This window comes from Phlebotomus papatasi, chromosome 2 (genome assembly GCF_024763615.1).
Source record: "Phlebotomus papatasi isolate M1 chromosome 2, Ppap_2.1, whole genome shotgun sequence".
Taxonomy (NCBI): Eukaryota; Metazoa; Arthropoda; class Insecta; order Diptera; family Psychodidae; genus Phlebotomus; species Phlebotomus papatasi.
The window spans coordinates 25418132-25436734 of NC_077223.1; the positions used below are offsets into that span (position 1 = coordinate 25418132).

Sequence of the window (18603 nt, forward strand, 5' to 3'; positions counted from 1 at the left end):
GGTTATTAAAATAAATTCTAAAAAAATTTCACTTCAAAAATTTGCAATTGTACATTAGATAAAGACAAACTGGAGCACAGCTTAAGAAAAGACCTCTAAATACGATAAATTGTATATATGCTAAGTCATTTTCAATAAACCTATAGCTACACGTTTTGCGCGTTTTGCCCATGAGTACAATTTAATGTCAAGTTGCTTATCAAGTGAAGCCATAACATGCGAATATTCTCATGCAATAACTTTTTGATAGAGAAATAAATGCTTTTCATCTGTACATAGTGAATCAATCAAAGAAAATGTAATAGCTTCTTGAGCCTTTTACTATATGGAAGAGAATTGCATATCTGAAATCTCCTTCTAAATCTTCAATAAATGCATTAAATGTATTTCCTGATACTGCACATCTATTGCTTTGAGAAATTTTCTCCAATATCGGAAGTGCTTTTCGGGGTGAAATGCGAAGGAACTTTACTAGGAAATTGCTTGTCAATTTCATGTGCATTTTTTTCTATGAATTTATGAATTTTTTATTAGTCTGATGAAATTTTAAAAAAGGTGGTCCTTCACTCAAAAGGTATTACAAGTCTTATTGAGGTTATGAGGCTTTAAGTTTAGATTTAACGTTCTATAGATAATTTACAAGATACTTTTGTAAGGAGATTTGGAACAAATTTGTTGGCCAAATTCATTAAATAGCCAGCCATGCTAAATTTTATATGCCCAAAAATAGATTTTGATTTTCCAGCCTCAAATATGTAAGTTCAATTTGGGAAAACAAGTAAAGAAGTTACAGTATCGAACTTGTTAGTTAACAAATTCCAATTTTGAAACATGCCGTCTTAGCAGTTTAAGAGTTCGCCGAGATTCTTTTTTTTTATCAAATTATTATTAAATATTTAGGCTAATGTCTTAAAGTCTTAAATATTGCACATATTTTCATACCCAAAACAAGAATACCTGTCTATAATTTGTTAATAGAATAGAATTTTTGGGAGTAAAAAAATCATCTGCTAGAACAATTAGAACCCTTAAAACTTAACAGACTTAGCAGATTGTTCCAACACGGAACCATGTAACAATATAAAATGATTACATTGTAACAGTAGGGGAAAGTACTCTCCCTTCGAAGCAATTATCAATAATTGATGATAAGCTAACTAATATTTAATAAAAGTGTGCAAGTCTCTTAAGAAAAATAAAAGAAAATTCACATTGTTCGAAGGCATGAACGGTTGAAGGGAGAGTACTTTCCCCTATATCCCGATACTATTAATAATAATAATCCTTAGAATCCCAATAAATTATCTATCCAAAATTTCAGTTCCACATAATATCCAAAAGGGATATGCTGTCAAGGGAATGGATCTTTCAAAACACCCAAGTGGCTATCTCTTATCGTTTTGTTTTGAGATTTCTCGTAAAGCATAATTAAATTAAATAATTAAATTAAATAATAAAAACAGATAAGCATCGTAACATATTCTTTTTCAAAAAATTAACTTCTTTGTGTACTACGGTAGAGTCAGCCCTTTTCGCCATGTAAGCACTTTTTCGCCAATAATAAGAATAAGTAGCATTTTAACACTCATAATATGTTCTGTTCTAATATCCCAATACGTTATAACATCTCTGAATTAATTGAAATTCGTTTTAAAACAGGTGGTGAAAACTACTGACTCTGCAAATTTCCAAAAGTTTGAAAATCAGGAGGTTGACAAGCTTAAAACCTAAAATAATTGACAGTAAACATATTGACAACGAGTACTTTTTAAGAAGATTTATATGGTTAAGAAAAGCATATTTTTTGTTTGAACAAGGTATTTTCTATAATTTTTATTATTATTATTTTTTATTTAGCTCTCATGTCATCATTTTCAAACATTCAGAATTTTATTCAATTTGTACACACAAATTCAATGTGTCTGAGACCGCTAAAAATCAAAATCTTCATTACTCTGGCATTGCTAGTGAAGCTGCGGCTGCCGCCGTCTTAATAATTTTTTCCACGATTAAATATTTGTAACCATGATTCAGACTAAATTACTTATAAGAACCGCTTCAGACCGCGCCCAGTTTGTATTTACACGTTTTGATATTCATAGATCACGAAGCCAAAAATCGATTTGTTCGTTACCGTTCCGTCTGTCCATCCGTAGTCCGTCGTATAAGCACTTCTGAAGAACGAACGGAGAGGGATATCGACAAGCGGTTTTCAGCAAAGGTTAACATTAAACCTACCAAGACCGGTCAAAGAGACCGTTTTATAAACCTTTTAAAATGATCATATATTTTTACGGTAAAATGTCACTATAAAACTAGGGGAAACTGGGGCACCACCAAACACGGGGTACCACCAAACAGTAATTTTTATTTCTAAACTACTTGGACTATCTCGATCATTCCTTCAGTGGACAAGCATCCCTATAGTGCCTATAAATTCCTATCGGTCTTATCCTCTGATATCCAATATCCGATTAAAAAATCGAAGTGTTTGGTGGTGCCCCAGTTTCCCCTATATAAATTTCTTAAAATGTGCATGTCATATATTTTTCAATGCTTATGTTGCTGGAACATCTTTTCAATTGAGTGAAATTCAATCGATTGAAATTTTACTTCTTACTCTTTCAAACTGGAATCAGATATAGCTGTCTCTTTCTGTCAAATGAAATTTAAACTTGCAATTGAAAATGACATTGAAATTTCAATTTCCATTTTATAGAAAGAGGCAAACATATCTTATTTTAATTTGAAAGGATAGGATGTAAAATTTCAATCGATTGAATTTTACTAAATTGAAAAGTTGTACCAACGCCATTAAGTTTTAATTTTTTCCTCTTTTCCAAGAAAACATTGTTAAGTATCCTACCTACAGTGGTCTGTCATTTAATCTAGCGCGCTAAGGAAAGCAACCAAAAACTGTCGGTAGGTTTAGTGTAAAATGCCTATGGACTGGTGATGTTAGATCTACTCCCTCCGTTCTTCCGCCGTTTTGGAACACCACCAAATTTTATATTCTCAATAACTCAGTAATTTTAGTATGCTATAGCTGGGCCTAAGAGCCTTCCATAAGAAAAATCTTAAGATTCCGCCTTCTTCTAACTCCTGACCCAAGCTATAAGGCAGGGTTCTGCAAGAACCGTTTGAAACCTGATAAACGTCAAAATAAGTTTCTACAGGTAGCGTTTTGACCATTGACGTACAAGTTTCATTTGACGTTTGTTCGCTTTCAAACGGTTCTTGCACACCTCTGCTATAAGGGGTCAAAAATGTAATTTTCAAATGATCATATCTCCCTAATTGTCAGAATTTGAAAAGCTCTCGTAAAATACTACACGCACCTAAATATCCAATTTTATTTCGATTTAATCGAAAATCCGATTAATCGAAAAATCGATTTTCGAAAATTCGATCTCGAATATTTCGAAAACTAGACTATGCTTTTTCTTTTAATTTTAGTATGTTGTAGCTAAGGTCAAGACTTTTCCACCGGTGGATCGTACTCCTCCCTCGATATTCTCTGACCCGAGGTATAATCGAAAATATCTTGACCGGACCATATTTTCGGTGTTAAGGGCTCCGTCACACCTTTTAGATCAGGAAAATTTCATGAAGTCGAAATTCGAATCATTGTCTTTCTCACAGGCTTTTTATGTTTATCTTATTCTTTCGTACTCTTCTGCTTCTTTTAAACGTCACAACAAATTCAATTTAGCTCAATCGAATTTGGAGTGCGAAAGAATGAAACGGACTTATACAAAGCGTGTGAGAAAGACAAGGATTTGAATTTCGACTTCATGAAATTTTCCTGATCTAAAAGGTGTAGCGGAGCCATAATGAAGCAAATTCCATGAAATTTGGGTGTGTTTTATCTAATATCGAGATCTTTCTAACGATAGGTCGCATCTGTCCCCACTCTTCCCCATTGTCAATCAAGGATTAAAACCAAATGCGTCTCCGTGACGAAGACTACCTAGGTTTTCTTTATTGAACAATTGAGATTCCCCGGTCGACAATTATAAATCCTTTAATTATTCGAATTTGAATGATCATTAACAGTAAAAATAAAGTTAATCTTCAGACATTCAAACAATGAATGGGAAAATTGTTTTTATTATGAGAATGGCCGTATCTCAAAATGATAATTTAAAAAAAAATAGAAAGGTCAAAAATTCAATTGAATTTCCAGGGTGAATTTATGACAAATTTCCGGCTGAAAATCTAGCAGAATCACTGAAACGAGGTTTGATTCATGTTTTGGTGATAAGAAAATGTGTGATATACCTTTATTTTATGTTTTTCACGAGTGCTCCTATCAAATGTTTACTTTGTGGATGTTTTTACTGTGAGAAGCAAATACATGATGAAAGACCTAAATTCTCCGTTTATTTTGAATGCTATGTGCCCTGTTTCTCTGTTTTTTTTTTTGGTTTCTTTAAAGATTTTTATGGAAAATTTCTCACGTATCTGGATGAGGTTTTTTCTAAAAATATACTTAACGATTTAAATATGGACAACTTGAACTTTGGAAGTATTCATCGATAAACTATAAAAGGCGGGTAATCGTGAAATATATGTTGTCTTTCGACCTCTGACCTCTTTCGCGATCTTGTGGCTGTTTTGTTTTACTTTTTTTTGTATTTGGCAACAAAAGAAAATTTCAATTAATTGAAAGTGTGTGCTCCATATTTCTATGCCAACATTTGCCTTCAATCTGCAGAAATTGTACCAACAACATTTTTTTTTTTAGTTTCTTTGTGGGCAAATTTCGTGTTTTTTTATTGTGTGCTAATGTAAGAAAAGTCGCTGACTTCGAAGGAAGGGAAAGACAGACGCTTCGAAATTGCGCTATTTCTCATTTTCTACCTCCATAATAATGCGAAAAAATTGAATTGTTTCGTAAACACATTATTATCGTGAATATTTGTCTTTCTCTTGGGCAATTTTCTCTTTAGTTTCAGTAAATAAAATTTCTCCATGTGAAGTGATTATTTTTCATATACAATGTTTTAGACATTTTACTGTTGATTTACGAAAATGAGAGAACTATTTCAATTTTCAGGTGGAAATGGAAATGCTCACTTTTCCGCCACAAAAACATTCTGCAAGTGACTTATTTGCTTATATTTTCAAGGTTTAGCGCTGGATTAATGCTAACACGGGCAAATGGGGATATTTTGAGTAGAATAATTGTATTTGTGGAAATGTGATAAAAGTAGCGTGAATTGATTTTGCAGACAGGGAAATTGTGTGGCTTGAACATTTCCCAATCAATTTCTCTTCCAATTTTCTTGTGGTGAATTTTTACTTAGGCATTTCAGTTCAGTATATTATTATTTTTTTTTTCAGATTATCTCACAACAAAGTAATATGATAAGAGGCTCATGTGTTTCTTTATCAATTTCTTACAGAAAGGAAAAAATTCTGATAGTGGACTGATTGCTCAACAAGCGCATTTCGATGGAATCGATAAGTAAGACGCCTTTAAATCAATCACATTTCATCACCATAATAACCTAAATTTACAATCTCCATTTTTTTCAAAAGGTTTACTGTAGATACGGATGCTCTTTTCCCAGTCATTGCTGAATGGTAAATATTAATTTTGGCTCTCTATTCTTAACAATTTTAAGTATACTCTCCCAAAGAAATATTGGAAATATTTTTGCTCTGTTTTTCTTATATCTTCGATTTTGATTTGTTTACTACAATTTCCCTTTTTTTTTTACTTTTAGCACTGTTTTTATTATAAAATTCTATACTACTCATGCATTTTTTACCAAACTTTGAAATATTTACAAACTGCCATTTTGAATTTTGTACGCCGAAGATTAGACAGCTTTCGTGACAATTTGTGGATGATGTGGAACGGGAGTTAACCCAGTAGTCTATCCGCACCTTACACAATCATTGAATCTAAGCATTACTTGATGCCTACTTATCACTACCACTCAGACTTAAAACATTACAAAGTTACGGTGACTTCAATCACAAAATCAAAAAAATGCCATTCAATTATGATATACTTAAAATTCATGATGAAAATGAAACTAAAATTATGAAATTCACATTTTATCAATATTTTGATTACGGAAATTCAAAATTTTCATCAATTTTATAAAGCCTTCTGATTGCCAAAAAATCTATTTCCAAAATTTTTAACAAATTAATGTTTATCACTTCCGACTAAAATATTAATTTCCCTGCTGAAAAAAAAATGGGAAATATGTGTCATTATTTCACCAAGAAAGTGAGATCTGTATCGTAGCTTACACCAAATGCAGACAAATACAGACACGATAATGAAGACAACGGTCGATGCCCTGATCAATGCAACCGACGATGTATTATATTAAAATTAAATATAATTATATAATTTAGTGTGTCGTGATTAACACTGAAATATTAGGTCAAATAAAAGATTCTGAGGCCTTTTAAGCTTTATTTTGAAGATGGAATTAACATTGTTTGATAACGTTTTGTAGTCAATTTAAAAATTTTACGTTTTTTTCATTTCAATTGAATTTCATTTCAATTTTGTCCAAAAACCACCTCCTTGATTTCATGCAACCATCTAATTAATCATTCTCAACTTCAGTCATAAGATCAACGCAGCAATCCAGCATATATCGGATATTTCCGAACGTTTGTTCCCGAATATTTCTGAACGTTTGTTTCCAACAACATTTTACAAATGCTTGAAAAGGTGATAATCGCTTAGTGCCAGATTTCGACTATACGGCCAGTGCGATAAACCTCCTACCCATCCGAGCTCTCGGAGCTTCTGAATCTTCGTTAAAAATTTATGCGACCTAACCTTATCTTGAGGGTACACAACATCCTTCCATCCTTCCAGACCTATTAGCCAAGTCTGGGCGTTTCTGGTAGATCACCTGTTTAAATCTGGTCAGTTGTTAACAATAACAGTTCGAATTGAGCATTTAGCTGTTGGGCAGCAGCCGCAGCAACTCATTGTGGTTGATACCTTTCCACTCCCAGCAAAAACATTGCAAATCTTTCTTGACTGTCAATCTGGAGGGTCATCATGCTTGGACTACAATTTTTCCCGACAATTTATCTCAAATGTGGCCCATTTTCATCGCCAGTCACTATCTGTTTTAAAAATGAGTAATTATTCAAAGAAAGTAAGACATTTGACCTATGTCAATCTTTTCTTCAGTGGACAATGATCCCTTTAGTACATACAGATCTCATCCTCTGAATTCTAATAATCTAACTAAAAACTTGCAGTGTTTGGAACTACTATATGCTCACTACTATCCCAGTAGTATCACTGAAGCTTTCACACTTATTTTTTGTATGTTTATACCTCATACCCCTTATACCCAGATTTTAGACGTGCTATCCAAAATCCTCAAAATTAGATTAAAATAACATTTATGCTGAATTTTAAAATATTAAATCTAAAAGCCTTTTTGGTCTAAGAACATCGTTTTTGGGCATTATTTTCAATTTTATTAGTTATTTTCAATAATTGGATTGTTTTCCTAAAGATCCTAATAAGGATTTTATTGATTTTTAAATAAGATCAAATTCATAAAAAAATGGATTCTTTTTCAAATTTTTGAGAAATGTCGTGGCCTTTGCGTTCAAAAAACGATTTTTTGGGAATAATCCTCCAGTTTGACCCCCCTTTTACTAAAATCCTAGCTACACCATTGACACTAAATAGAGACTCTTATCAATCGTCAATGATGGGCACCGCCCCATCAATAACTATACTTGTTTTTTTTTTTACAAAAAGCATGACTCTGCAATTGAACTGACATCATCAAGCTGATTATATAGTTTCCCCAGGGCAGATAATTCTCATACATTTTCCGTACAAAAATGTGGTATATTTTTTCTTAAGTGGTTTTTTAGTTTTGGTATAAAACCAAATGCAATCATTTTAAAACTTTTACCAAATGAAAGAGTATCTAATGTTATGTTATTAGCACAAAATTTATAATGATTGCACGAGGAAAATAGTTTCTAAAACCTTTATGAAAAAGACGTAAAATTCGCAATTTTTTGAAGTTTTTGAAATATTTTCTATCTGTAACACCAGTAAAATTTTAAATTTAATAAAAATATATTCTCTGAATATTAGAGCGTTTCAACTAGGAAAAAAATTTTTTGGAACTATTCTGAGAGTGCTCTACATCAGACCTGTGCTCGTTAAAAGCCGTGTAATATCGGAAATTTTGTGTTGATAATTTTAATGGAAATTATAGATAGCCATACTGGTAACACTAATCCCGCTCATTCACGGTGCCATGATAAATATTTTTGCACCAAAAAGACATAACAGAAATAAAAACTCATATAGAAAGAAATTGTCTTCTTGATATGTTTGTCGGAAGACGGATAGTTGTTCACTAATCACCCTTTTACTTGAATCTTGCGGATATACAAAGAAATTAAATGTTAATATCTTAATATCACTACAAATGGAAAGTTCTTAAATCGCGCGCAATTCAACTGTGAGAGAGAGAGAGATAGAGACACAAATAATTCACTTGACAAACGTCTGTCGGCGCTGCGGTTGCAAAAAATCTCTGAAATGCGACAAAATATTTTCTTCTCGAATTTAAGCTTATTGGCAGGTCGTGTCTCTTCTTGTGATATGTACTTTTGCATTCCTTATTAACCAAAATAGTGTTGTACAAAAGGATTTTTCTCAAACCTATCCTGAATTTTGAGACAGCTCAAAAGAATATGAGTCTTCCAGCTCATAATTTCATCCCAATGTTTTTGTTGTAATATCGTCAATTATGCACAATTAACTCAAATAACTGAATTCAACTGAATTATTAAAAGCATTTTCTTGTGAAAATAACTTAACTCTAAGGAATTAAACAATTTTCACATTAAAAAAACCTCTCATTTTCTCTACGTGAATTTTCGCGGCATTTCGAAGAATCCCAACTGGCACCACCAAATTCACTTGGGCTTTTATTTTAGCTCAGACCTGCTCTACATAATGAGACAAGAAAATTTTTCTTCTACGACCATATGATCAGACGCTGTTTAGAGGTGGCTGAACGACCCTTTCTGTAGAACGAATTTCTGATTTTACCGGATTTTACACTACAGAGAGGGTCGTTCAGCCACCTCTAAACAGCGTCTGATCATATGGTCGTAGAAGAAAAACTTTCTTGTCTCATCATGTAGAGCACCCTCAGAATAGTGCCAAAAAAAAATTTCCTAGTTGAAACGCCCTACTGTAAATGTGTCTACCATTTCGTGTTATATTTATTTTTGTGGAATCTAAAGCTTGAAAATTATAAAAAATTTAAGAAAAATATTCCATTTCTGAATTATTTTCCACTTTTTTCTTATTTTTTTTCTTCCGCCTTCTGCTTTTCAAAAAGGAAAATAACGCGGAAACTAAATGACACCCAAAGCTTGCATGGTAGTCTCGTTCAAATAAACTCACCTTATAGAACTTAATCTTGCATACCAAATTTTTATAATTTAAAATTTGACATCTTATCTTATAAGATACGAAAATAAAGTTGCATCGCTCTGTAAAATACTCCATCCGTTAGTTATCATCCTAGAGTTTCCCTATCCTAAGAGCTTATCAATCAGTATAAAATATACCTTACAAATTGTTAGACATTACAAACACGACAAGCAGAGATATGATTTGTCCACTGGGATCTCTGAACCCTCTGAACAATTTGTGGAACGTGAAATCATTGTCAAAAGTCAGAATATTGCGTGATTTGCAGAGAGTAAAGAAAAGTGCAAAATGCGCATTTATATCGCAATAATCATCTGAAACATTATAGTGAATAAATAAATGATGTCTCGGTGTATCTTAAATCACTTTAAATTTGTGAATGTGGCTCGAAGATGTGGAATAAATCCAGTGGGAAATATCTCCCGGACTGTATCATCATCCTCGACACGAGATGACAAGTCCGGTGGAATTGGACATACCACAATACTCGTCCAACAAGGGGCGAGTATTCAGGAACTTCCGGTTATTGTAAGGAGAGCAGGCCAGAGGGAATTTGTGGCATTTTGCTCCAATAAGGTTCCTCTTCAACCACCTGCTGAAGATACTGAGGGAATACTAGTAGCAGAAGTTATGCAAACACCACCTTTGGAAGTTCTCAATAGCATTGAGAGATGCTTAACAATGAACGGGGTACTTAGTTTGGTGAGCAATCTGGCAGCTGAGGATCTTACTCCGGAAATTTGTGCTTATGCACTGGAAAAGCTCTTCCGGACAGAGACAGTGTTTAATCTGAAAAATGTGGAAGATTCGAGAGTTTTCATGAGACTGGTGAATACTCTATTAGATAGGGGAGATACTAAACTGGTTCTGAATGTTCTGGGCAGGATGACAAATCTGTTGGATTTGGGAAATACAATTGAAGCATTCACCAATGAACTTCTAATGCGAAACACAGACAATTGTCTGACCATTGAGGAACTATGTGAAGCAATAGAGATTTGTGTTGGCTGTGGTCAGCGAGAAGGGGCAGAAAAATTCTGGACTGGCCTAGCGGAGAAAAATCGAGAGATTGACGAGCAGAATCTAGACAAAGTGTATAGAGTTGCACCAATGTTGAAAGTCACGCGGCGAATGCTCATATCTCTCTTGGACCGAAGGATCGGCGAGTGCTGGAGTAGACTTCAGATGTCTTCAGTGGTGGCTATTCTAATAGCTCTGGAGAAGTGCCAGTCTCCTCCATTTCGCACAATGCAGAGCCTATCAAAGTGGCTTAGTACAAATATTCATTGCGTCGATGAGAGCCACCTGGAGGCAATTGTTTCTGCCCTGATTAATCTCCAGTATACAGATAACCAGCTAGAACGCTCCCTGGAACGCTACGTTAAAGCCAGAGGAGTCAAAATCCAAAGACAGACGCTGATAGTGGCTCTTCTGAACTTCTGTGCAGCTTTCCGGATTCGCAATTTTCACATTCTCAACGGATGCAGTGAGTACTTTGTGATGAATGCTGCAACTCTCGATGCAAAGCACCTCCGTGCAATTGTTGCACCTTTTGGCCAACTTAACTACCAACCTATCAATGGGATGCGCTTTTGGCAGACACTGGAAGCAGCCATTGATAGAAACTTTGGCAGGATGGCACCGGGAGATGTTATCTCAGTTGCCCTTTCCTGTGTCTACCTCGAGATGTTTCCGTTGAATTTCGTAAAGAGGATTTTTAATCCTTACTTCCTGGATGTTATGCATCAATCGTCTCGACCGGAAATTGTAGCAAGGCAACGTATGCAGTTGAAACTCTTTGATACAGCAATGACTCTGGAATGTGCAGAATATGATGGACCTTGGCTTCCTCGGGATCATGCATCACGGTCAATCTGGCAGGATGGACGCATTAAAAGGATCCTCAACCAAATAGGCCATAATCTGGAAACCATTGCTGGAGGAATTGATCGGTATTCAACGTGCGTCTGCTTAGCTCAACTTCCAATCACTGAACTTCATGTAATTGACATCCTACTCCACCCCGCCGGACTCGGAGGTGCCTGGAAGCTAAGACCACGCACCGAAAGAAATATCCACACAGCTGTTCTCGTCCATCTACCAGAGCACTTCAATTCAACAGGAGAATACTTGAGTGGGCCGCAAAGTATGAGAATTCGACATTTCCGGAAGATGGGACTCAAAGTTGCCACTCTTAACTACGAAACCCTTGCCAAATTGAAGATACACCCAAAGGAACTCAACGCTTATCTGGTGGAACGCATGAAAAACGCCCAATCGGCTTTTCCCGCCTAATTACTCAATAAGAGTACATATTCGTTAATCAGCAACTACTGCATACACTGCATAAGTTATAATAGAATATTAAAATGTTTATCAACATTTTGATAGTTTCCCTGATTTAAATCCAATAGAAAACCTATGGGGAATGCTAGACAATAAAGTTTTCCAGCGTTGCTGTCAGTTATGATTTCTGAGAGTTGAATACTACCATCAAACGGATGTGGAAGGAGATTGGCCATGAGATGCTTCAAAAACAATGTATAAATAGTGCAGATTGTGTCCAGAGTGTTACTTTGAATGAAAGTTGCAACTAAAAGTATTTTTAGTAAATTGTTTTAGAGTTCTCATATAGTTTTCACCAAGGAAGAAGCATCCACATTCCGGGAAGGCACTCGTGGGCGTATCATCAGTAGATTCTTCCAATACGGGAACATTATTAGGTGTGATTCCTTCTAATCATAGCTATTGTACACACAGAAAAATTTGTACACAAAATTGTTACACCGAGGGCTGTCCAGATTTGAAAATGTGTTTGGTAGTATTTTAAACAATTGTTTGGTACACAATTTGTTAACTGCTGGTACACAAATTTTTAACAGTTGGTACATTTTTTTAACATATGGTACACAAATTTTTCACATTTGTTAACATTTTGTGTATTTAGGGTAAGTGTGCCAAATTTCGGCATAGTTGCATGCAAGCGCCAGAGTCTCAAGTTTGAAACGTAATATCTTTAATAGAAATTGATTTTTGTTCATTCTTTCTACTTAAGGAGTGTTGCTTAGAACCTTGTAGACAGTTTATCGTCTTTATTTACTCTAAAATCATTCTTAATACATTTTAAAATGAATAACAATGTAGACATAGCTTTGGTGCCCTATTTCGGCCACCTTCATTTCCACAGTTCCTTGCCCTTCAGGAATTCTTCCAATGCCTTTTTCACGTCATCTCGTTTGTCGAAGCTACATTTTTTGTTATTCTTTTGCATTGTATAATCTCTAGAGTACGTAAAAACAAAAAATTCATGGAAATTCGAGGAACAAAAAAGGTGGCCGAAATTGCAAGCTGGCCGAAATTTGGCACACTTACCCTATTGTTTTATTTCTTTTTTAACCACGGTTAACATTTTGAGGAAATTTTAGAACAAACATTTTTGTTCTTTTGTAAATATTTGTTCGTAAAAGAACAAAAAATGCTCGTTAGGTGATTTTGTTATGAACAGTGTTTGCAAAAAAATACAATCCTTTACGAATATTTTAGTGGTTTATACGATTTACGAGCATTTCGTAAGTCTCCAATAGTAATTCACAAACTTTTATAAACAATTTTACACAATATTTTTTTCTGTATGTAACGTACACTGACAGTATTTTTTAATGATGACTCTGATTCTTAAATTATAGCCTCCGTTGTATGCCTTATCCCAAGAAAAAAAAATATTTTAATCATTTTTAAATATTTTTTATTTTAATATAACTGAAATATTACGACTAGCGCACAATAACTTTTGTTTGTAAATATGTTTTCAAAATTTCCTGTGAGAGTGAGCGAGATGACTAAATCAAGCTTTCATTCACTCTCACTGAAATCTCAAAAATATGTTTAGAAAACAAAAGTTATTGTGCGTTGAGCATTAGAATTTATTTACATATACACATTTTATGTTTTGGAAACTATACAATAATAAGATATAGCTATACAAAGTGTGATATTTCCTGTGTTGAATTTTGTCAACATCTTTTGCAGTGTTTATAGTCATTCCTTTCGTTGTTTTTAACTTAAGTGGGTTACGTGGGTTAAGAAGACTTAAAAAACATAATATTTTCTCCAAAGTCTTTTCAGCATAATAAAATAAATTATTTAATTCAAGTTCTCAAACTTATAAAAGCACAACATTTTAACTATATCTTCTAAAATTTTCATTTAAAAATTTAGCCATTGGTACTTGATTTTTGGAATTAAAAATAAAACTAACTTTTTGGTGGGCAAGATTTTTCGTAATTGGTTCATCTGAAATCCAAAAACAAAATATTGCTTGTTAGCTCAGTCTATTAGTAATATTAAATGGAAAAGATGAGGCAAATATGATCCAAATCAGCGTAGACATACGTTTTCTACCAGATTATTAACGTTTTACATAGAAAACTCATTATTAAGAGTGATTCAACGAAAATTTGAATAAAAATTGTTTAATTAATTAGTAAATTTATTTAAATGGTTCAAGCAATTTTTTTCTAAAAATTTAATAAACTATTGAAATATTTCACATGAGATAGTTTAAAATTAGAAAATAAATGGGATAGGAAATTATGTTTATGTTCCTAAAATTTATTTTTATAGTACAGTAGACTCTCGCTTATCCGTGAGAGCGGGACCAAAATGTCATACGGATTTTGAGAGTGATACCCATTAAATTGTTTGAAATCCAACGATTTTTTTGTTTACATTGAAAATTTATGGAGTGAATCCTGACCTGACTGAATCCGACAGTCTCTCTAAACATGCGTACTGTCCAAAAACGTTACAGTGAGTAAGAATTACAGTAGATAGAGCACATTTGCTTAACAAAAAAAACCCAAAACGGGAACAATGTGTCATCAAAATTTTGAAAATTCAACTGTCTCACGGATTTTTTTATGTCACCCGGAAAAAGAGTCCACGGATAAGCGAGAGTGTACTGTAATTATTCGGAACAGGGGGCGCTACATCTTGTCCTATTCTCAATATTAGATTGCGGTGCCTATCATTAAGGATTGATAAAGGTCCCTATTTAATGAAGGGTGTAGCCAGGATTTTAATAAAAGAGGGTCCAAACTGGAGGATTATCTCCAAAAATAGTTTTATGAACGCAAAGGACAAAGGTTTTTCTCGAAAATTTGTGAAAGAACCCAATTTGTATGAATATTATTTAAAAATCAATAAAATCCTTATTAAGATCTTTAGAAAAAAGAAATGCACTTAGGAACTGTATTTCGAGAAAATTTTATTTTTATTCCATTTTTGCGTTGATTTCAATGGGTTAAGATAATGGGTACAAAAACGATCTCATGGTTCTGGGTAGCTTCTTATTGGAGGAATCGAATTTTAAACTTGAAAATAATGCCCAAAAACAATATTCTTAGATCAAAAAGGCTATTTAGACTTAATGTTTTAAAAATCAGCACAAATCTTATTTTAATCTAATTTTGAGGATAATAGGTAGTTCAGATTCCGAGTTTAGACAGCTCATAAACACTTTTCATTCGTTTTTTCATTAACATATATAAGCTTTTTTTTCTTACAAGGAAAAACATTAAAAGCAACTTCAGTTTTTCCTTTTGACTTCTTTAGGAAGATTTTAACAAGCTTCCTCTTTAAAATCCACCATAAATAAATTTTTACATAGTTTTTTTATGACCTCAAATTGTTTGCAAAGGCGAGAACACATCCAAAAAACATCTAAAACTTTTAAAAAATATTTCCAAATGGGCTTTTCTAGGGTGAAAATTCTGGTAAAGGAAAAGTTGCTCTTTTATGTGTTTAAAATAATAATAATAATAATGCTGGCACAACATTCCATGAAGGAATAGGGCCTTTCCGCAAGGAGATTTCTAGACATGCATTATTATTTTTTTCTTGTACGGGATGAGGTTGTCAGTCCCATGCCCGTGGAATCAAGTACAGGGAAGTTCACTGGATGCAATTCGAACACATTTACCAGAAAAATTCCTGGTGATCTAAAGGGGATTCGAACCCGGGACACTTGCATCATAGAGCGAGTGCTCTACTTGACCCATTGAGTGCTCAACTCAATTTTACTGCTTGAACTCCACGGAGAGACCAGTTAAAAAAAATAGTTTAAATTTAATCTTTCAGCGATTTTCGTAAGCTGAAGGTTTTCTAAAGTTACCAAGAAACTTTTCCTCAAAGAAAATAACGAGAAATTGATAAAAAAAACTGAATGAAATAACTTTTGTAGTCTCAAAAACTTTTTAAAAGTTTGTTTAAAAAATGCAATTCTAATCCTATTTTAATAATTTTGAGGCCTGGTGTCGAAAGCTCAATATAAACCTCTCTCAAGACAACATTGTAGCTTAATTTTGATCAAAAATTTCCACAAAGTTCTCTTAACAGCATATTTTGAAAGTTTTAAAAAACAGATTTTGCACAATGATTTTAAATTAAAATTTTGATTTTTAAATTTTAATATGTTGTAGCTGAGCTCAAGACCTTTTCGACGGTGTGTCGCACTCCTCCCTCGATGTTCCCTGACCTGAACTATAAACAAAAATGTCTGTCCATTTTGATGGAATTTTAGTAGTTATTGTTTCATCGAGATCTTTCTAATGATAGGCCCCATCCGTCCCTACACGAACTCACTGTACCCCAACCCTTACTATATATCCATATGGACCGGACTCTATCACTTATGTTTATTAACGGATTTCAATTAACTTTTCTTTCTTTTGTTGGCCTTCCCCACTCAGACTATTTAAAATAGAAAATGACCAGTGATAAGCCCAGATAAGCTTATGGTAGCTGCGATTCTTTACAGGCGACCTCGAAATGCGTGCAACTTGGGGTATTCAGATTCAGAACAAGAATATGCGCGATATCTTTGCTTGAGTTATAAATTTCCATAGGAACAAGAAATGATTAATAACTTATATGTAGACTTACGCCTTTGACTTAATTAAAAAAAATAATCTTAATGAAGTTTTGAAATTCAGTATCAAATTTCATTGTATAGCTTCTTGGAAATATATCGTCGGTTCCGAAGACGACTATTGTTAGTCTACTTACAATAGTATAAAAAGATGGTATCATTGGATGCAGAAACCTTAGATCTATATCCCCACAAAATTTTATGTTGATTAAGATATTCCTGCAAAAGTTACAAGAAAAAAACTTAAAATCAGAGTGCCCAATTATTGAGTTTTTTGCCCACAATTTTGCTATAATTAATTTAAAAGTAGTGTTAACTAGAAGATATTCAATGCGTAAGTATGATAAAATAGTTTCAAAGGCTGAAAGTAAGTATACTAATTGCAGTGAAATTAAAGAAAATAAATTTTAGCTGTCAAACTTTAAACCTCTTTCCTGTAAAGTTTACATTTTGGACTTACAATAGTCTTCTTTGGAACCGACGATATACAAGTCGCCAAGAATATTCTAACATTTCAGGTATTCGCAACACATCCAATATAATCAAGAAAAGGAAACAATAATGCATGTCTATAAATCCGGCTTGTAAGAAGGCCTAGTTCCTCTACAGACCCTTCCGGTGCACTATTCTATAAATCGCTAGAAAAGGACCTATCAACAATAGGGAAATCCGCCACTGATGAAGTCTTGGAGACCGAGCCGAAAGCTCTGGAGATAGTTGATGTGTTTTATATAATGATTTTCGGCCAATGAAATAGTTTTTAAGAAGTGAAAACACGGAATTTTGACCTTTGATCTTCTCCTCCTTTATTCCTTGCCAACGTTTTGGAACTTGATGGCTCCTTCTTCAGGTATGGAAAAAGAATGGGAATGATTCCCAATCTGACCATCGTGATGTCCACTTCATCCATTTGTGAAAACGTAGTAGTGAACCAGTTCCCTGACATCCTTTTCCCACCATTCTTTTTCCATACCTGAAGAAGGAGCCATCAAGCTCCGAAACGTTGGCAAGGAATAAAGGAGGAGAAGATCAAAGGTCAAAATTCCGTGTTTTCACTTCTTAAAAAGTTGATGTATTTCCCGGAGTGATTGTCTCTTCCCGACGACTTCCGGATTTCCCTATTGTTGATTGCATTTAACGTCGGCTTATTCCCACAAAAGGACCTATCCTTAGATTTCAATTTTAAAAAAATTATATATCTTATCTTTTTCTTCAAGTCGTGTCATTAAATCCGCTAAGGAAATCGAGGTCCTGCGCTATGTTTGCCAGGTATCTTCTGATGCTCACAAGAAAGTCATGAAATATGTCAAGTAAGTTATACCCATGAGGAATTCTTTGAAGCTTCCTTGACCTATAAAATTCCCTTATCTTTAAGGGCTGGGGTTTCTGAGTATGAAGCCGAAGCGGTGTTTTTGGAGCATTCCTATCGCGTAGGTGGATGCCGTCATGTATCCTACACCTGCATCTGCGGTACAGGAGAAAATGCTGCAATTTTGCATTACGGTCATGCGGCAGCTCCCAATGATAAGATCCTCAAGGATGGGGATATGTGCCTCTTTGACATGGGGGCCAATTATGGGGGTTATGCTGCTGACATCACGTGCTCTTTCCCAGCCAATGGTCGATTCACAGCTGACCAGAAAATAATCTACGAAGCTGTTCTGGCGGCAAGGAATGCTGTTCTGGAAGCAGCACGTCCTGGTGTTTCTTGGGTGCAGATGCATCGTTTGGCCAATAGAACCATGCTGCAGAAACTTAAAGATGGGGGACTTCTGAAAGGTTTCAGTGTTATTTTAATCTTCCTGGGAAGATGAATAGGGATTTGATTTTTTTCAGGAAATGTCGATGAAATGATGGCTGCGGGCATCAATGGTGTTTTCCAGCCTCATGGCTTGGGACATCTCATTGGTCTGGATGTTCATGATGTTGGAGGATATTTGGAGCACTGTCCTCCACGTCCTACTGAGCCAGGCTTCAAGAGTCTTCGCTTTGCTAGGCCACTGGCAGCAGGGATGTACGTAACAGTCGAGCCAGGGTGCTACTTCATTGACATTCTCCTGGATCGTGCCCTCAAGGATCCTCAGCAAAATCGTTTTCTTGTACCAGAAGTTGTTGCCAGATTCCGTGGATTTGGAGGTGTCCGGATTGAAGATGATGTACTAATCACTGAAAATGGCTGCGAAAATTTCACAAAAGTGCCTAGAAC

General features: G+C 34.5%; 2 protein-coding genes across 2 annotated transcripts in view; both read left to right on the forward strand.

Annotated features, from left to right (window-relative positions):
- The window catches only part of LOC129803226 (xaa-Pro dipeptidase), a 70766-nt gene that overhangs the window by 51965 nt on the left and 198 nt on the right, over positions 1-18603 (forward strand). The window contains exons 5-9 of the mRNA XM_055849672.1: positions 5409-5470; positions 5545-5589; positions 17615-17707; positions 17773-18176; positions 18234-18603. Of these exons, the coding sequence (XP_055705647.1) occupies positions 5409-5470; positions 5545-5589; positions 17615-17707; positions 17773-18176; positions 18234-18603 (974 nt within the window). The remainder of the gene's footprint in view (positions 1-5408; positions 5471-5544; positions 5590-17614; positions 17708-17772; positions 18177-18233) is intronic.
- LOC129803207 (FAST kinase domain-containing protein 3, mitochondrial-like) lies at positions 9688-11939 on the forward strand. The gene has a single exon (XM_055849628.1). The coding sequence runs from the start codon at positions 9809-9811 to the stop codon at positions 11762-11764; it is 1956 nt and encodes a 651-aa protein (XP_055705603.1). The 5' UTR covers positions 9688-9808; the 3' UTR covers positions 11765-11939.

Coding starts and splice junctions, on each gene's coding strand:
- LOC129803207 (XM_055849628.1), top strand. CDS start 9,809: ATGATGTCTCGGTGTATCTTAAATCACTTTAAATTTGTGAATGTGGCT.